The sequence below is a fragment of the Melanotaenia boesemani genome, chromosome 22 (assembly GCF_017639745.1).
Source record: "Melanotaenia boesemani isolate fMelBoe1 chromosome 22, fMelBoe1.pri, whole genome shotgun sequence".
NCBI lineage: Eukaryota > Metazoa > Chordata > Actinopteri > Atheriniformes > Melanotaeniidae > Melanotaenia > Melanotaenia boesemani.
Window position 1 is genome coordinate 19404863 of NC_055703.1, and position 21462 is coordinate 19426324.

A 21462-nucleotide genomic window follows, 5' to 3' on the forward strand; every position below is an offset into this window, starting at 1 on the left:
GAGTTCATTATTCTGACCTCTTTTCTCATCCTATTGTGAATATTTTGTGGGGACAAAGATTAAATTTATATTTCTTTTAATCAGAAAGGAAAATTCTTACTACACTGGCATACCATGAAAATGATGGCATATATCCCAAAGTGGTATATAAAGTGAGTGCATTTACTTTTTAAAAAAAAAAAAATCAATTCAAATACATCATCCTGTTTTTAGTTTCCGACTTTTATACATTTTCTTTAGTGTGTTTGCTTATTGGTATTGGTACTTTTTTACCTCAATGATTTGAATGCTTTCCACTACCACTGCTCAGGAAAATACAAAATATCAAACTTTGAATATGTGATAAGATGTTCTCTGACTAATACGGAAGTTTTTATATATTTTAAATGATTTCTGGTTAATTATTACAAGACCTCTTATTTTAAAAGCTTTTTAAAAATATACTGTTCATTTTAATTTAAATTAAAACATCAAATTTAAGTTTGGAGTGTCCACTTCTGGTCCTCAAAAGTTGTTATTCTATTGTTTTTAGATGTGTCCTGCTTCAAAATACCTGCTATAGATTAATCGTTAATTTAAAAACTTGGGAAGAACTTGAGAACTTGACCTCAGTGCAGTTGAGAGGATTAATTTAATTTAAATCAGATGTGTAGGATGGTGCCCCTTGAGGACCAACATTGGACATCCCCTGGTATAAGCTACAGAAGGGATCACCAACTCTGGGCCAGTGACCAAGAGTGTGTTGCTTCAAAACACCTAAATCAAATGAATGGGTCATCAAGAAGCTTCTGCAGAACTTGACAACGAGCAGTTTGAAAACCATTGTATGAATCAGGTGTGGGGCATCACGAATATCTCTCAAAACCTGTAGGACACTGGCCCAAGAGGTCCGGATTTGGCTGATCCCGGAGTTATGATATATTCAGCAGTAGTGGATGCCATGCTGGTAAAAGCTGATTCGTTCCAAAATGCTTGTATTATTTAAAAGTTAAGATTTCTAGATTATTGTAAACAGTGTTGGTTTGACTGATGAAAAAGGAGCTATTCATCTGAGTCAAGTGCATCTACAATGCACATTGAACACCCATTTGACCCTACAAATAATGTGCACCTACAATCAGGGAACTGGAAGTAAGTTAAACAGAATACACAAGAGAAAAAATTACAAACAACAGGAAACATGACAAAGGGCTCAAAGATAAAGAAGAGAAACTTAACAGAAAACAGAACAAGAGGTAAACCAAAAAACTATAGACCATGACAGTGTTGCTAAATGTTTTATGGTAACTGAAAACTAAATTACAAAGATATGCTAAATTTAGTATTTTAATGGTAGATTTTCATGGAGCAGATTCCTCCAAAAAGCACACAACATAATTAACGAGCCCTGCACCCTTTCAACAATTTGTTTACCGTTTTGGTATGAAGTAAACTCTGCATGGAGATTAAAACCTTGTGCTAATTTTAAAGTTTCCTCCAACAGGTTGTAAGACTGCCAGATAGTTGCTCCTCCACACCCTTATCTTTTTTCTCATTTTTATTACTCTGTTTTTGCTCTGTTCAATTGTATGGTCTCAAATGACAATAAAGAATAATAAAAAAAAAATCAATTAAATTTTCTTTACTTTTATATATATATATATATATATATATATATATATATATATATATATATATATATATATAGAATAGCTGCAGTATTACATTGAATTATCATTTTCTCCATTGAAATCAAGGTTTCTACAGTGTCAGTGTCAGTTCTACTTTTAAATAAATTCTATGAACAACAACACATCCCCGAGAATTTATTAAACTACACATTCGACCATCTCACTCTTTAATAAAACAGATTCTGGTATGTTAGTGTGGATCTTTAGTGGAGAAGTGCCATATACAGTGTAAATACAGTTTATGTACAGTTTCAGTGGCGACAAAGCTGCCTGCGTCACTACGCTTGGACACGCCCACTCTGGGGTTTCTCGGACTGCATTTCCGTTAAGTTTTTAGTTGCGGTAGAATTACTTACTGTATCCTAGCTTTCGGGCTTTTGTTATAGTTGTTGGACGCTCGGAAGTTTCTAAAATGAGTGAAATCAATCCAAGCGTTTTAGCTCCAACCGTAGACAACAGCGAGGACCAAGACTGGGCTGCGGCCAAAGCGCTTTTTGACAGTCTCAAAACTAAAGCACCGCGACCCGTGAGTGTTTCTCTAAAAATGGTCATAACCTAAAGCTCGTGTGTTAGCGGCACTGTCATGTCTCCTCGCTGAGACATGCTTGTGGCCGGACAAGACACATTTCTTTGACCAACCTCTCCATCCATCACCAGCCCAAACCCCAGTTTGCTGTAACCATCGCCGTGTCGTCTCGCACCCTCTTCAACATGGTGGCAGAGAGGAAGCTCTACAAGCAAGAAGGAGTGGAGAAGTATGTATCTTTTCAAGTTGAACAGGAGAACGAGCCACTGAAGCCGGGGGCTGCTTTCCCCTTCGTTAAGGTAGGCCTGAGCCTCTGGAGTGCCAGGGACCCGTATGGTGTGCTTTCTGAACTTCTACATGTTGACACAGTGCACATATAATACAAGCTTACATAAATTATAAGTCCTGAGGCCACATGTACCTGAGACTAAAGGCTTGGCACACCTGAAACCACACCCCTCAACAGGTTTGTCTCTTGCAGTGTTAAAACCATTGCATTCACAAAAAATGCAACTTCTTTGTGGTTAATGCAGGTGTGTGGTACTCACAACTAATCACCACTTTGTCACATCAGGGAGATTTTATCATTATTCTTGAATGAAATTACCAGGACAATATTTTTTATAACTACTGTTATTGTTCTTTTGAAAGAAGAGCTCAGTTGGCGACACATGATCATGATTATTCCAGTTTGTGAACAAGACAAGGCAAGAACTGTCCAGCAAATATGGAAAGCAATCATTCTGATGTAGGGAGTGGCTGTTATCTAAATTGCACGCATTATAAAAGCTTACAGACTGAAAATAAATCTCAGGTTTCACGATGGCAATAAAAACTGAGATGCTAATCATTTATTTAATATGTTTTGCAATGCTATTTAATTATATATCTACTGTTAATCAAGTCTTATTGCTTAAAGTTGGCTGGACTAAATTTTAGAAGCCCATTTCAGTGCTGTATAGCATGATAGCCAAACATGAAATTCTGGTCTTGAATTAAAGCTTTTTATAAAGTTGTAGAATTAACTATTATAACCCACACAAAGTGAGAGTTTCTATCTGAATATTTCTTAATTTAAACAGAAAATGTAAATGTTTTGGATTTAAAAGAAGCATCCTCTGCCAGTAACTATGATTCTTTATTTGAGACCAAATACAGAAATAATGGAAAGTGTTCATCACTCCTTACTTGATTATTAATCAGAGAAACGGCATGAATATTTACATAATTAATAGTGTTCTGTCTTTAACTTTTCTGTATTTTTTTCTTCAAACCCTTTACATCTGCTGCTTTCTCACAGAAATAAAAAAACAATTGAATTGGTTTAGCTTTTTATTTTTCCACAACAAAACACGCAAATTGCTTCAACCACACTGGTTGGTTTTTGTGCTGATTTAAGTGCCTCACCTACAGTTAACACTGTGGTGTAAGTCAAAGAAAAATGGGGAAACTGTTGTAATACTGCTGTTGAAACTCTGTCCAGAAAGCTGTTTTTGGGTGTTAAAAAGTATGTCCATTCTCTCACAGGCGCTGATGAATGTTAATTCGCGGCTGAGGGAGCTCTACCCAGACAGCGAGGAACTGTTTGACGTAGTTTTAATGACTAACAACCATGCCCAAGTCGGAGTGCGGCTCATAAACAGCATCAATCACTATGGTATGCTGTATAAAGATGCTTACAAAAAGCAAACAATAGTAATAGATTCACCATGTTACTTATGTAACAGACCTAATCGAGAACATCTTACAACTCTTGAGTTTTTGTCTTACAGGTTTGACCATAGAGAGATTCTGCATGACAGGAGGAAAAAGTCCTATAGGTTACCTGAAGGCATACATGACTAACCTTTATCTCTCCAAAGACTCAGAGAAAGTCACAGAGGCCATAGAGGAAGGTAAAAGGAGCTTTTGTGAAAAAGCAATACACATTAAATGCTATATTTGCAAATAAAATCCCCACTTTTGCACAAATTATAGTTTGAACATCATTAACAAAACAGGATGTTAACAGCTGTACAACATCTCTGTTAACTAAACAGTTAGTGAAAGATTCAGGTCCCTAAGCCAAGTTTTAACCAGATCGCCCTTCCATCAGGAATTGCTGCAGCTACAATGTTCATGCCAGAAACAGAGAGCGACCTGAGCGACACTCAGCTCAGAGTAGCATTCGATGGCGACGCCGTCCTCTTCTCAGATGAGTCAGAGATCATAGTGAAGCAGCACGGCCTCGACACTTTCTTTGAGCATGAGAAGAAGTACGAGAACAAGCCTCTAGCTCAGGTAACATGGCTGTTTTTGTCTGTTAAATTACTGTCCAGTTAGAGGTTTGTAGAGACTTCTTTCTTACTTGTGTAGCTTCTTTTTTGTATTGTTGAGAGTGTTTTTAGTTATTCCTGAGCTGAATGCTGCAGGTGTAATGTTTCAGTCTTTCACTGGAGGATGTGGACTGTCACTGACTTGCATATAAATGTACCTTTATAGAGTTCTGGCTTTACAAAAAAAAGAAAATCAACAACTTCAAATCTGTTTAGCCTAAAACACACAAACCTTTCTCAGACTGTTGCTGTGTCATTTAACGTAATTATCCTTCATGTCATTTGTTTCTATCTTCTGGATTATCTGACACTTTCAGGGCCCTCTTAAGTGTTTCCTGGAGGCTCTCGGGAAGCTCCAGAGAAAATTCTATGCCAGGAATGAGCGTATGTCCTGTCCCATCCGGACCTTCTTGGTCACGGCCCGCAGTGCTGCCAGCTCTGGGGCTCGCGTCCTGAAGACCCTCCGCAGCTGGGGCCTGGAGATCGATGAGGCCCTTTTTTTGGCTGGAGCTCCTAAAGGGCCCCTGCTGCAGAAGATCAAACCGCACATCTTCTTTGATGACCAGATGTTCCACATTGAGGGGGCCAAGGAACTGGGAACAATATCCGCACACGTGCCCTATGGAATTGGACAAAAGTACCACAAAGGAAAACTCATCGAACAGCCTGAGAAGAAGGATTAAAGTAATAATGGTTCATATGAAATAAGCACTACGTTATGGTGTCCCCCGCATAGGAGGAAATCTGCTCCAGATTAGATTCATAAAAATTATAGACTTAAAAAAACAATCTGTTTATCAAAGATTTAATTAATTGGCAATGGAACCTGGAAGCTTTTCTTTCATTCTGTTATACAGCGTATAATTACTGAAAGGAAAACATATTATCACTGCAAGTTTTACAAAAGGAATCATGCAGTGTTTCACTTAATGCTGAATAGGAAGAAGAAATTATTTTTACTTTTTAACATTATCAGTTTACGCTTTGAAAGTCTGCTGGTCCGAGGAACAATTTTTTTTCTTTTTCATAACAGTTTATCTAATTTTCTTTATTCACATGTCTCATGTAAACACATTTTATCATATTCATTTGAGGTTTTAGCCCTTTTTACATATGTCCTATTTTTATACATAAATAAATTATGTATCTACTTTGGTTATTATTATCATCATACACATACCAGGCAGGTAAAAACTGCCAGTTCCATTATTTATTTATTTTTTCACATTTAATGGAACTTATTATATCTAAAAAGGGAGATATACTATCAGGGTAGAACTGCTGTGGCCTTTAAGAAACACTGATGCTGTCTTTGTGTCGCTGTCCCTGCACAAACAAAACTTTTATACTTTGATGTTGGATTAACTACACGTGTATGTCTGCAGATTGCATGGTTCATACTAAAGGAAAATGCAAATATGTGCATTACAAAAAACAGTCATGGTTACAATCAGTTTGTAAATGTGGATGATACGTCTGTATTTTGTATTGAATGTTCACACGGTGCTTTCTCTTTTGCACATTACAACTCTCCTATTTTTAGATGTTTTTACACGTGCACTGCAGTCCTAGTTGTAGGAGCATCAGAGCGCACTGAACTCAGACCCTGATTGGTTAAATAAAAGAATGTAGTGGAAACCCAGTTACTGATTTGTAAGTTCAGAAAAGTAACAGTAAAAGTATTTTAATTAAATATTTAAATTTTTAATGTACTTAGCCTTTTGTGCCTTCTGATATAAATAGAATATATACATATATATATATATATATATATATATATATATATAACATGATATATGAGCGATAATGTTCTTTTATTAGCATTATTGTTTATGGCACCTTCATTGTTTATATAAGCATCATGTGACTGTGTCCCCTTGTACTGTTTACTGGGGGAAGCTACCTTTTTAAAGAAAATAAAAATGTATTTTTCCCCTCTTATCTGTGGACTTTTTCTCTCAAAAGTCATTTTAACCAAATTTCTCACTGGAAACTTCTTTATCCCTTTAAACAAAATACGTGCATTGACCACATTTCACAAAAATCATCAACTTGATAATCATACTGTTGGGAAAGTGCCTGGTTGATTATTTCTCCCCTTTAATAAAAACAATTGTATTGTACTACACATCATTGTGAAGCCTTTTTAGTTACCTTTAAAACAAGGCATAAATTGTGGAAAAAGCAACACAGCTGAATGTGTAGGAAGTTCCCTCAAAAATGTGGGACAAAACATTTTATTTATGTAAAAATTGCATTTTATGTAACCCTTACTAGCATTTTAACTGCTTTGTTGTTTTTAAACTGAAAGATCTGAGGCTTATTTCCAACACTTCTACTCAAACATCTCAGCAGTAGATGGCAGTATGTGGCTGCTCTTCTTCCATTTCTTGCTCACCCTGCAGCCTCATATTTGGCAGGGAGGCCCTCTATTGTAAAAACAAATCCATCCAGGTCAGTAGTCTACAATGAATCTTTCAGCAGATCTCCTCCATTATTAAAACTTCATGTTCTGTGGTGTGTTATCAGTTTTCGCTGAGGGAGACGGAGTCATCTCACATGTGCTTGAGGAGTGAAGCCACAGAGAGGCGCTCCTGCTCAACTACACTGAGATGCTATTTGCATTTTCTCCATGTACTGTATATAATATACAGAACAAACACAGGAGAGAAATAACACAAAGCATGTCACACAGTCTACCATGCTTTGAAGAATATTTTCTCTTTGTATTGTCCCTGAGCTCCCTCTTGGCCTGTTTTCTTGGTTCCTAGGCTGTCGAGAGCAGCAACAACAAAATGCAAATCACATTGCTCCTACTGAACATTAAGACTAATTGGAAGTTAATGAGCTATCCTGCAGTTCTTGATAGAAAATCTTAGGATTAGCCTTGTACTAGTAGAAGGCATATACAGCAGAAAATGACTTTATTTATTTAGGTTAGTTTGCAAGTATTTCTTTCATGCACAGTAAAAACAACTAAATAAAAAGCTGAAGTTTGGTCATGAAACTAGTTCACATACAATGGAAACATGTAATTAAGTTGATGGGCTTTCACAAGGACAAAAAAAGAAGGAATATTACTTTGAAGACAAAGTCAGAGCTAGAACTCTTGTGCATGCTGAAACTTTTGCAAGCAAACAAACAGGACACCTCTGAGAAGGTAATAATATATATTTTGGAATGCTAACAAGTCTGTTTGGAACTGGTAAAGTTGACCTTTAAGTAAAAGTAAAAAACATTTTCTAAACGTGCCACATCTGATTTTATAAATCAGGGCAAACAACATTCTTCCACACATTACTAATAATTAAATTTTGGATTTGGCCTTCTGACATATTTGCCTAATATTTGGGTAAATGGACATTATGATAGTTTGCTATGATTAAAACCATCAAAAAAAAACAAAAACACTTGTAATCCTGATCCCAAACTGCCTCAAGTGATATTTCACTTTGAATAATTGCTTTCATGTCTCATGACCTCTGAAAAAACAAAGGTTTCCTGCAAGAATCAACAGAAAATACTCAAAGCATTACTTACAGAAAACTTGTTGTATTAATGAATGAATGTGTAGTAAGTAGTACTGAGGTTGTATATAACACTATAAACACTTTTGAGTACTTTAAATTCAACTGTTGGACGTTTGTATAATTAAAACCTGCAAAGTAACTAGCTCTCGCATGTGCCTCAAGGGACTTCTGCTTACTGATTATGTACCAGCATTTATTTTTCTTACATTTTATCATAGTTTCTGAAGTTGAGTCATTTATCTTGTCAGTGGTGCATCTTTGCATCGAGCCTTGGTTCTGTCAGGCAGCAGAGCCTGTTCATCCCTGCAAGCTGGGAGCAACCGACTGTTGCCATGGATACTCGGTGCTGACACCACAAGAACTGTGTAGGCTTGTTGAAGATATAATTAATAACAAAGGATTAGAGGCAAAGGTAGCATGGGGCTCAGTATGAAAAACCTCATCACACAGTTACTATAATTGGCACCCTTTGTGTATGTGTGTGTGCGTGTTGCAAAAAGTTTCAGAAAATATAACTGCACTCTGGCATGCATTTATCTTCTTGACAAGCAATTGGTTCTAAATATGTTTTCTTGGTTGGAGATTCAGAATTTTTTTCTGCAAGTAATTTGTTTGGACCAGAACAACCGGATTGGTGTTGATACTGAATGCCCCATACATAAATTTCTTTCATAATTTGGTAATTGACATGCTTTATCCATTGTATACATTAAGTTGATTCAAGAATTTATTTAATAAATGAATTACCTTTTATAGTCGTGTTACATGCCTTTTTTTCAATTTCCAACACTAAGAGATACTGCCTCACTGACAGTTTTCTATCTTAAGGAATTTTCATTCATTCATTATCTGACAGCTTGGTCCATTACGGGTTGCAGGGAAGTTGGAGCCTAACCCAGCATTTAACAGGTGAGAGGCAGGGTACACCCTGGACAGGTCACCAGTCCATCACAGATCTTAAGGAATATCTAATGTTAATATATCAAATATGATCCACATATGCAGAGTTATCTGACATAAACACAAGAATGTAAGCATTTTTTTAAAAAGGGAAAGGGAGTGGAACAAACTTTTAATTCAATAAATGTTAAGAAACAAGCATGACAGCGAGCATATTTTTCAGTAACTCTAATGAATCTTTTTTAAAATTTTGTGGACGTTAACGTGCCTGAGTTTTCTCTACCACTTTGATTTGTGTATGCAGAACCAAAAGTAAGTGTTTGTTAGGTTTGTGAGGTTTGACCATTTAACTATTGTTACTATGTCAGTGTCTGTTATCTTAATCATTTGTTAAAAAAAAAAAAACATTGATTCTTGTTACCATTAACCCAAGAATATATAGAAAAAAATGCAATGACAATTTAGCTTTGCTTTTTTCTTTGTGTGGACATTAAAAGGTTAAGAATGCACATAAGGAGAAATTTGCTCCTGCCTATCTTGGACCAGGACGCCCTTGTAAAAGAAGTTTTTAATTTCAATGGGAATTTTTTCCTGGTTAAAAAAAAAAAAAAAAAAAAAAAAGCTCCATTGACAAGCCCTGTTGAGAGCACCTGATAAAAAACGTAAAATAAAGACACCATCCAGTGTCTGATGATGAGGGACTGAGCAGAAACCATTTTCTCATCTTCTGTTATGCCCGCTCTTCTCTCTTGTGTTTTGAAATGGCACATATTCAGAAAAAGAGTAGAAAGGTTTGTGAGCCCTGTTACAGATAAAAGTTGTGCTAATTTTAGAGCCACTTTACTCCAGAATTGTGCCAAATGCAGAAAAATCTGACTCTTTGTGAGTGCAGATGTAAGCACTGCTTATAAAGGTTAGAAACATCATGCAACTTATGAGGTAGGGTAGATTCTGTGCACTGATGGGAAAAAGAGACAAATCCTTTAATTAGTACTGATTAGGTGGAATTTATGTCCAATTATATGAACTAGAAGCAATCAGTGCAGAAAAAGGTCCTCTATATAAACAACATTTAACTGTTTCTATTTTCATTTATTGGATATATGAATGATAACGGTCATTACTGAATATTTTGTTGATTATCTTCTCGATGCAAATTTGACAAATAACACTAAAAAACACTATCACGATAGCACATTAATATTTCTTATTTTATCCAATCAAATGATATAAAATTGTATGAAATTAGAAAGAAAAAATAGCATAAAAGCAGAATCAGAAGAGGCAGTAACTGTGAAACATTTGAACTTTTCATTTAAAAAATGGCTTGCCAATTAACTCTCCATGAGACAATCATTTCAGCTAATTAATTATGCCTTACTTGCTCATAATATTAGTTACTTTTAATTAAATGCATGTAGTAAGATGCAAAGGACAGTGCCTCCTTCTATAATGTGATGAAGTGCAAGAGTTTTATGTATTGAAATGCCCAAAATTTGTACAGGGATACAAGAATACCCTTATATTTGCTCTGTATAATATGTGTTGATGAAGTTTGGGGATATCTGCTCATGCAGCACTCATTTCATCACCTTGTCAACCATGAAGGCTGTCAACACTCGCAGTAACAAGTCAGTGAATCTGCTGCACGACGCTAGAGTCGCCATTTGTTGTGTGAGCACACACAGTGATGTGACAGGCTCTGTTGACTGAAAACTGTGCTATGATAATGACATGTATTGAGGTCAGCTGGTCCCCCTGCTCAGTTGCACATCTTATAGAAACATCAACCAAACATCCATTTTATAATCAGCGTGAGTAAAGCTGCTGACAGAGATACTGTAAATCCACTGTATTCATTGGAGGAGAGGTTAATATTGCTGGAGTCTGTAATCAGGCACAGAGCTTGTCAAGATTAAACTATGGACTGTTGTTTGTCTGTATAACAAACTGCCTGTAGACACAGATACTCATCACCCCTGTGATATGCATTATGTGCTTCTGTAATTGCTGTCTGACTGATATTATTGCAGATCTAACTGTGCATTCTGCAGGGATCTTGGGAAACTCATCTTTACACCTCCAGGATGAGATGGCTCTTATTCAATTAAGCCCATTCTCATGTTATTGCACAGTGTGGTTCCCTGAAAGCCAACCCGTAGGTCTGGAGGCATTGATACGCTCTGTCCTTATCTTGGGCTTTCACAAGTGCACCTGTTAGGCATTATTGACAGGTTCAGCTAAGATTCTCGGCACAGTTAGTGCGTACACGCCACACTTGAACATCTAATGTGCACACCCAAAGACAGAAACAGGTTAAGTGACTGTTTGGAAAGGCTTCTAACAATCTGAAATCAATTACTGCTGTTTCTGTTCAAAGAAAACAAGCAGGGGAGGAGGACGATAAAGTTGAATGTGTGTTATTCCAAGGGCTTCCTGGTGCTCTCCAACCAGCTATTAATTTACTGACAAAATTCATCAATTTCTGGGATGAAAACTAGTTGAAATGAATGAATCTTTTATCTTCCAGCTTTTAGATGTGCTAATATTTATTTTTTCCCATGCTTTTCTTATTGCAATTCAGTCTCAGCTTAAACATTTCTCAGGCAAAAATGTCACATATTTCCTGTCCAGTCAGTGTTAACATTGGGCTGTGCAGACAGATGGAGAGCTGAGACAAAACACAGTGCCATAGTAACAGCTGACAGCTAAGCGGCACATAGCCATACTACTTCATGCCCAGAGCTGATCAGCTGTGGCATTTAGTGTGCTCTGCTGGCTTACTAAGGGATGTAGAACGTGGCCCCTGCAGAGGCTCAGACCAACCAGGAAGCAACACGACTAGCTAGTGAGGGAAAGCAGAGTGCAACCACTGAGCAAGCAAGCATCACCAATTATCCCCACCTCTGTGCTTGTAGCAGGAATCCATTTCAGCACCATCACCTCTGTGTAGCCATAGGCTGACAGTCTTTCCCATCAGGGCAATACTTCTAAATTGGCTCCCACCCCTCTCCTCCTACTCCTGAGATTGAAAAGAGATTATTAAAGACATTCATCATAGAAGAGGTCTGTGCTTGTCTGGAAAGTCTGAAAATGGTGAAAAATGGTAGCACAATGGTGAGAGCCTGCAGAAAGAAAGAAAAAAAAAAGAGAAATGAAGCAGAAAGAAAATGATAAAGAGATATGACTGTGCTGAAGGATTGGTGCTTCTTCGAGGTGCCAGACAGAGAGGTCCCAGGGGTGAGCTGGATGGGCTGTAACAGTAGGCAGGGTGTGGGGCCCAATCTGAGGAGGCGCATGCGCACAACTGGCCACCCAGTCATAGCTTAAACCCTACATATTGGATGCAGCGCTAATGACACCCCTAGAGACTGAAACAGTCTGGCTCCAATATGACAAGATGCACTATACACGATATTGTCCCTGTCTAATCCAAGTCCATTTCTTGGAGAAAGGCTGTTCAAGTAGGACAAGCTGAAGACCTGCTCTTCTGTCTCACACTCAGATATTACATTATATCATATATCTTGGAATTTGAAAAGACTAAAGAAGATCAGAAGTTGGATGCTGAGTAGTTTTCCCCGGTGTAGTTTGTAGCGGTTATTAAATTGTCTGCCCAGTTTTGTGCATTTTGAACATATGCGTTGGCTCATGGTCTCAATTTAAGAGAGGCCCCAGAGCCCTCTCAGTGTGTGGTATTTTATTTCTGTCAAACTACTCCAGCTCACTTGCCAATCTCGATCTTTTACTTTCTTCTCAGACACAGGCCAACAGCAGTGTTATTGATGCAGTTATATAACCACCTGCATATTGATGATGACAGTGACAGCAAACCCATATGAATGCAGGCTTTTTCAAAGCAAAGGAGTCTTCATGATACAAATTGCATGCATTGTAGAAATAATTATGATTTAATGCTGAAGGGAGATGCTGTAAACCACAAAAGCTGAAGCAGCCAACATAGCTGCAACAATTCCCAACAGGTTCAGTTGGTGTACATTTTATAATCCCTGTTTCAGTACACAAAAGAGCAGTGGACTATAAGTGTGTGGATAATGGAAATGATTGTTTAATGATTAATGATGATGTTGCTTTAAAACAAAATTAGTTAAATCTTGGATTTCTGTGCCCAGAGAACATAATCGAAAATGAATTTTATTGGGGAGAGAAAGAGACAAGAGCAGGATTGAGAAAATCAGTACCAAACATCGTGCTGTAGCTAAAATATATTTAATTACCAGAGACACATTTCCTTTAATTAATAATTAGGAAAGATGTATGTTTGTTTTGAAAAGACTGGTGTTTAGCTTTTATTAGCACTTAACACTTTTTGGCTGGTATGACAAGTTTTTCATACCATAGTGTATGAATGAATATGCCAACTCATGCCAAGCATTGTTACCAATCCCCAAAACTTTTACCCTAATCCAAATTTCTTGAACCATTTCATGGTGAAAAATGCAAAAACACAAGATGCTTAAAATGTCTAGAACTAGAAACATTTGCCCAAAGTGGTGTGCTATTGACACACAGTACCATGAGATTATGTTATTTGGCTATGCTGCTTGCCTTCTCTTGACATGAAGTTACTGAGACTGTGGAGTTGAAGCCTGAAATCCCAAGCAGAATGAGGCAAAAGTGTTAAAGCACAGCTATTCCCCAATTTTATTTTACCCCCATACTTATACATAATCACCTGGTAATGATTAGTAAACTATTCCATATTTATCAATAAAAAATTTTAGATGACAAGACTGAACAAAGTCCCAAAGAATTAATTGCAAACGATAACTTAGGAAAACCACATATTTGTGCATGGAAGTACTTTCCCTTGCTTGTCTTTAACTATCTTTTGTATCCAGCTCCATACTTAATGCACAGGCATGAACACTGTAGATCTACAGTATCTTAGTTTTAGCTTGAATGTTTGTAACAAAACAAAAGGAAATCTAATTTTTAAAAATACAATTTGGTTTAGGGATTTTCCCAAATATCATTCTTTAGTTAATGAAAGATATAAATAAGATTACCGTAATCCATGACTCAACAAGCCCGTCCTTTAGGCTGTTAGTATCTGTGTCTGCTGCCATGTGCAGTTGGATCAATGCTTGTCTGCAATCACTGACCTGGAAAAAGCTGTAAAAGCTTTGTCTGCTCAGCTATCAATAGACAGTCCAATTAAGAACAGAACTCACTGTAAGTGTTGCTCAGCTAGCAAAGAAACTTGGTAGGATAGTATGGATCTTCTCTCATTAAACTCAAACCTGGAGCTTCTCCTGATAAGTTGTAATTTTTACTCTCTTTAGTTTTAGCCCCAGAATATAGATGTTCTTCCATGACATAGCAGGTTGGTTATCCTGGCACCGAAGGAGGCCATCTGTTCAGCCTAGAGTGAAATGTATTGGACCATTTTTAGGTCAGGCTTGCACTATAGTGAGTCTAGTTTGGGGTAAAACTCTTTAAATTCAGAGCACTCTGCTAAACTATGTGTCATCTGACAGTTGCAATGGTTAGAGAGAGGACACATCCATGCAGACCAAGCCGATGGATGCAACAAGCAGCACAGCCTGCTTTCTCCCCAAGAAAGGCACAGCACAGCAACCATCCCTAAAATCTTGGGCATCCCCTGGCAATAGTGATCAGGTCTGGCTGGAGGAACTTGTAGGACTGCCATCCTGTCAGTCCTCCCCCAGCCAGCCATCCAGCCCCAGTGTCCCTAGCAGCAGCCCAGAAGGTAGTGAGGATAGTGACAGTCTGCACAGCTGGAACTCTGGGGTTACCTGCCTCCTGCACAGCTCCATCAAGAAGCAAAGCCAGGAAGCTTTTCAGACTCGACTCAGAGAGGAAAGAGGGTGGGGGAAGCATGAAGAATGCCCTTCCAGTGAGCCTCATGGCAGAGATCATCTACAGGCAGAGCAGGGAGGGGACAGTTACCATAAAGAACTGCATCAGGGGAGGGACCCTGCAGAAATTCACACCAGTCCTAAGAGTATAAATCTACAGTGTAAGTCGGAGGAAAGGATCAAAGCTAAGCTGAAATTTTCACAGTTTCTGGATGAGGTAACTTCCAATGTTCTGGACCCAAACAGCCTGCAGGCATTTGGAAAACCAGTGTTTCCTTTTTGCTTCACCACTACAAACCCATATCAGCCTGAAGACCAGATCCAAGTGAGCCCAAGGCTGCCACGCTTGATGGCCAAATGGCAGAGACCTCTGGAGTCAAAGCCTCCAGAAGAACAGAATTCCTCTGATCTGCCTCAGAAAACCTTTCTGGAGACGGACATTGATGCTGTCAGGAGAAATGATGAGACTCAGGATCTGGAGATGCCACTGCAGCTGGAGATAGATGATAAACATGTGATTCCACCTCCTCCAGAGTTCTGTCAAGGATTTAAGATGAAGAGTCCTTATTCTGAGTTTCACTGTGACTTCCCCAGATACCCCCACAGATCTGCCTCTCTGCCCAGGGGCATCAACATGGTGAGTGATAAAAGTCATCCCAGTCTCTAATCAAACCAGGTCTCTGAACATATGCTGTTACTTGAGCTTAAAATGTTTCTCATAGAATCTTAAGTGATGTCTGAATTAACTGAGCCTTTGAATAAACTGAACGAGATGTTCTTAATATTTCTAGGGCTTTCTGCTCTATTTCTAAGACAGTAGAGAGGCACCAAAAAAGTTGTAGTCCATAATCAGCTTTAATGTACAGTTGTTTGAGGCTTATGTGTATAAAAACAACACTAGTTAGTGTGGTGAAAGTGAACAAAAACAATGTAGGCAGCCAAAACTCCAACGACTGTTTCGGAGGGCTGACAGGGCCTGGAGCTCTGATCGATACCTCTATAGATCACACACTCATGCAATAGTCAAGAGATTCAGTGCTACATGTTAAAACATCAATCAGCTAAAAGAGCAATATTGGTGATCATGTTATGATGCAACATTGTCCTGGGAAAGGTTGGGTCTTGGTGCTTATGTAACACTGCTTTTGGCCAAGTTTAACTTGCAGAAATCTCACCTTCCAAAGATTCTTCAGAAATTATTTCGGAAAACAGACAAACTTGAGAAACACAACTTAAGCGTTCAGGGCATTGACCCAGCCACTAAACACCCCTGATCCCACTGAATCAAACATCCACAGGATGCACTTGAACAGATCTGAACCAAAAGAGCTACTGCAAGATTTAATGGATCTTGTCATGGTCAATGATGATGGTAAGACAGGCAGGCAGGAAGTTCACCTAATAAATAAAAAAAGAAAACTCCAGCTCCATAGGACATAAATACATTTCAAATTTTCTCACAGAGTTTATGTCAAACAAAGAATAGGGTATCTAATTAGACTGGAGGCTTATTTTTTAACCCTGGGGAGTTATAGGCTCCTTTATGCATGTTGCATAGGAATATTTGTGGACCTTTGACTTTTTTTGAGGGAAAGTTATTAATACCTTTGCAGAGCTGACATGGGTACAGTTATGGTCCCTGCTGAGTGCATGTACATGTACTCCAACCTCACACTTAAGAACTTTTAGTTACTCCACTGGCTTCAGATGTTTGTGGACATTGTTTACTTGCAACTGAAAGGCAATTAAAAAATTTTTACCCAAACACAATTTCACTGTGGACAATTTTTAATAGCGTTTTGACTTTGAATAGGGAAAGTCTTAAATTGTAGGAATGTGGAGGGTATGGGGGAGGGCGGAGAGATGGTGATGAGGACAGGGTTGTGGGTAATGTGTGTCAAAAAGTACTGTGGTTGAGAAGTCCAAAACGCATTTACATTTTGAAAAAACACAATTGAAAAGAAAATTATATTTAGAAAAAAACATTTGCATTTTGAAATCTAATTTATTTTTCATAAAACACATTTGCAAATTTGAAAACAAATTCACATTTTAGGAAACAAATTGATAAACTATTAAACCTTTGGACAAGTGCTGAGACAAATCTACATGTGGCAAAACACAAATACAAATCCCATAAAAAATACCGGAAGTGATGTGGCAATGACCTCATCTTACAGTTCAAACAAATGATTTGTAGTACAGCTAGTACAGTAGTACAGGTTTTTAAATGTTTCTTGCTCTTCTCAGCCATCGTTGAAAAGGCAGTGAAGGGATGGTGGATGGGATAATGCAGATTTAGACATGAAAGTGTTTTGTTCAAGGCTTTTCACTGGGAAAGATTTAATTATTTTCCCAGTCTTTTTTAACTAGCTGGTTCCACTAGATTGGTGCAATTGGTTAAAACTAGCCAATTGACAGTGATACAAAGATGGAAAGTGCCAACCCTGTTCCAAACACTTTCCATTGATGACTTCCCAGGTGGTTATTTTTTTAACAAGCCATCTGCTACATCAGGATACAGAAAGTCAGACTTCATATAAATGTTGAAGTGACTCCAAGTCTTCTGGATGTTTTAAAAAAATCTTGCAAAAACATTAGCAAGCTGTGACTTTTCACACTGTCTGTGTGTTTAGCGTTTACAGCTTCTTTCAGCCAAATGATCAAAAATGTCTTTTGCTGTGATAAAGAAAAGACTAATTAATTCTATCATAGTTGGGAAGTGATTTATGCTGCTAATTCACAAAAACACACTATCGCCCAGCTGATCCCATAGTTCAGGTGGATGATTTGTGAGTCTGCAAAGGAGCACTGCTTCATTCTGATCATTGAGAAGGCTTTTATGGGAGTGCCCATTAGGATTCTACCCATCATCAGCTCCTCCATGCAAACAATGTGAGAAGAACAATGCAGTCACTTACTGACTCAGCCCACTCACTTGCATTTGTTTTGTGACATCCATCATCTACTCAGCTTGAGACATAACCTTGGTAAAATGACTGTGAAAGCAGGGAAGCTGTTTAAACCACTGTTTGCTTTAGGAAAAGCAACCAGTGGTTCTACTGTCTCACCGTGCCTGGATGCAGTTTACACAAGGACAAGCCTGAAGGCTCAATCAGCAGCTACTGCATTAAAAGTGAGTGTATTTGCAGTCACAGCATGACCATCACTCTAGCATTCAATGATAAACTATTTGACTTTGATTACATTGTGTAAAAAAACACAAAGTACTTCACTCTTTTGTAAACATATAAGTGTGTTGCTCAAATCTTTCACTGCCCAGACAATGCAAAGCGCCTCTAAATGACTTGATTTGCAGTGTGTCAGTGGTTCTCCCTTAACCTAAACATACCTGTCATCTCCAAAATCAGCACTGCTCCATTTAATAATAAAGGAGAAGAAGATCGCATTGCCTTAATTTATTGTCTGATTAAAATTCAGCCTTTGCCGTCACCTTAGCAACTGCTTGAAAAAAGGTGGGTGGTGTGGGGGCAGCGAGGCAGGCTTGTGAGCCTGTTGGTGTTCATCTCACTGTGTGTGAGTATCCCTGTGTCGCTGCAAAGTTTCGTCTTCTGTTAAAAGTCGATGTACATGTGGGAACGCAGGGACAAAATATTCTGTACAGCGCTCGCCCTTCTGTTGTGCGCTCTCAAGGCACAAGCAAAGTTCATTTGGCATCACCCTGCTTCAAGCTGGCATTCGCATTTGTTTTCCAGCTTTAGAAGAAATCTTTTCTATTTGCATGCATATGTGTATTTACTCCTTGCCTCAAAACAAACAGGTATATCACTAAACATGAAAAAGTTGGGACACTTTGTAAAAAGTCAATAAAGACAGAATGCAAAGATTTACAAACTGCATGAAACAACAACGTTTTCATTATTAGACAGTCAACATATCAAATGTGGAAACTGAAAGATTTTTTTTTTTTTTAAATAATGCTATTTTATCTTACATTTATTTTCAGCAACACCTGTCAACAAAAGTTGGGACAACACCATGTTTACCAGTCTGTAAATCTAGGAACTGTGGAGTTGCAGTTCCTTTGGGAGAGGAATCTCAATCTTATTTCACTTAAATATGTGAAACAACCCCGAGATCTCAAAACTTATTCACTTGGCTCTAGCAGCCTGTGGAGACTTGTGGTAGCTGCAGGAAGTGCCAGGACGTGTTGCTGCAGCCACTGTTTGAGCCTTACCCTATTACTTTAGTAAACAGGGCATAGCATCCAAATAAAAATAAAAAAAATCCATAGTTTTGATCCATATGTCCACAAAACAGTTTTACACTTTGTTTCAATCAATTTTATATCAAATTTGGCCAAAGGGAAGCGTAGCATTCCTGGACCATAGCCACATATGGCTTCTTCATTGCACGCTAGAGCTGTAACCTGCAACTATGACCATGCAGTGATTTTCACAATCAAATTATGCCTAATGGTGAGCTACCTATCGGCCCAAATATCATGGCATCATATTCTGATTGTTTGGTTGCAGATTTACTTCTGAGAGTCTCAGCCCCTCTAAGGTGCTATTTTATATACTTCACCACATAACATTATTTGCAGCATATTCTTCCAGCGGTGTACTTTTAGCACCACTTACTCTTGCAGCTTTTTTTGTTTGCCTCTCGCCTTTTTAAAACATGTTGCTGCCTTAAAATTCAAGATTAGCTTATATTTTTCATAAAATTATTAAACATCTGACTTTTAACAATTGACATGTTTTGTATTTTCTATTGTGAATAAGATTGTTTTATGATATTTTTTAATTTAAGTTTTACATCTTTTTTTGGAATTGATATTTTCTAGCTTTCACCAGACAGTGACACTGCAAGTGACATAGCAGCATGGAGGCCACACTTTATCAGACATTTGCTTCTGAATTTGAATGACAAGTCTTGGGGATTATGCATAAAGCATTCTATAGAAAAATTGCCTGGAGACCTGGAGAAAACATTTTTTTCTAACAGCTTGAGACTTGATACATAACATTAAACAGATTGAGCCACCTGCCTCCCATCCCATCCCACCCCTCTTTCACTATCTCTTTCGACATCCCATCCTCTCATTTTGTCCATCCTTGCTCCCAGTTTGTGATTCAGCACCTTGACAGGGATACTGAGTTGCTGCCAGGAGCACTCGTGGGGGGGCTTGCCATGTATCTGCAGTCTGGCTGCAATGGAGGTTCCCACTCACCCTCCCTTCTCCTCTTTCCCTCCACTCTCTCACTTCTCCTCTCACACTTTTGGTATGATTGTTCTCTTCTCACCTCAAGTGAGCGCAGATGTAGACATCCGGGTGCAGTCTGATGGATTTTCTCATGAGCAGGAGTGGAAGGGAAATAAAGAGGCAGCAGATGAGGGAGCAGGAAAGAGAAAAGAGTGGGAGGGGGTGCATAAACAAAAACAGAGGGAAACAGAGAGTGTGCCTGCTGAATATGTATGTTTCCATTCTCATTTGGATGAGTGATGCTGCAGCTATGTCCTACTTGGCAGCTCCTGGGTCAATTTGATGGGTCCCCTCCACTAACATGCTGTCATTTCCTTTAGCTGCCTGACGAAGAGATGAACAGCATAGACGCTATCAGGTAAGCTTCTCCCTCCATCTCTCTCCCTCCCTCTCTTCTGCTCATATCTTTCAGTGCTCCATCAACACACCCACGCGTTCTCCTTGTCTTCTTCCTTTAAGCTCCTTCCCTCCCACTCTTCCTTTCTGTCTTTCTACTCTTGCACAGTCTTTTTGCCTCACTCTGTCTCTGTCTTCCCTCCTGGCTCAGCTGCTGCTGCTGCTGGAGTGGCGTGGTGTTGGTGGTAGCGGCGGCAGCTGTGGAGGTGGTGAGATGTGCATGTGTTGGGGTTTCTCTGAGCTTTAAGGGAGAGCTGGGTAAGCCAATCCAGATAATACATAGAGGGGGTTTTCTCCATCGCCGGCGAGACTCAGGCAGCAGGATTTTATCTCTCTGTCTTCAGGATGAAGCTCTGCGTGAGCAGAAGGTACTGCTTCACTGTTTGTATCTTTGATTTGAATTACAAAACTGGTTTGATTTTGTGAATACCTGTGTCTGTGCTTATTTGTATGTGATGTAGCTGCACTTGCTGTCAATTTGGTGTTTTCTGATGTAGTGCTGATTGGAATAATCCCTCTTTTTGGATACTTTGTCAAAGATGAAAGGGTTTGTTTGTTTGTTTTTTTTGTTTTGTTTTGTTGCAGAACTAGACTGATGGTTGTATGCAGGGAATCTCTAAGATGGAAATTCACCGCAGCAAATGTAACATTACTGTAAAAGCTCTAGCCCCATCTGATTAATCACTCGGGTTTCGATTTAGTCATGAATGTCTTTTTATTTAAAAAAAAAGTCTGTATGACTGTTGCATATATTTTTGCATTATTTAGAAAGTCACCTGTCGGAATGCACTGATTAATAGCCCTGCATGATAACACCCCTTGCCACAGCTAATAAATAGGCAAAAGTATGTCTGATTTTTATGCAGGCTATTTAAATAACCCTGATAGTCTGTACTGTTAAGTCTAACTGACTGATGCCTTCACATGACTGCGTAAACAGATTTTAATGAGCTCTTTACGAAATCAGAGGTACTCAACCACTTTTCTGATTAAAGTTGCATTAGACAGGAATGAAAAAATGAGGATATGCAGGAACAGTTCTTCCTCCTCTC

The 21462-nt window shown here is 38.5% G+C and overlaps 1 protein-coding gene across 1 annotated transcript; it reads left to right on the forward strand.

Moving 5' to 3' along the window:
- The first annotated feature begins 1978 nt into the window (after window positions 1–1978).
- On the forward strand, window positions 1979–6592 carry LOC121634277 (cytosolic 5'-nucleotidase 1A-like). The gene is made up of 6 exons (XM_041976815.1): window positions 1979–2196; window positions 2328–2495; window positions 3724–3853; window positions 3969–4091; window positions 4292–4476; window positions 4829–6592. The coding sequence occupies exons 1-6, from the start codon at window positions 2083–2085 to the stop codon at window positions 5192–5194; spliced, it is 1086 nt and encodes a 361-aa protein (XP_041832749.1). The 5' UTR covers window positions 1979–2082; the 3' UTR covers window positions 5195–6592.
- The last annotated feature ends 14870 nt before the right edge of the window (window positions 6593–21462 follow it).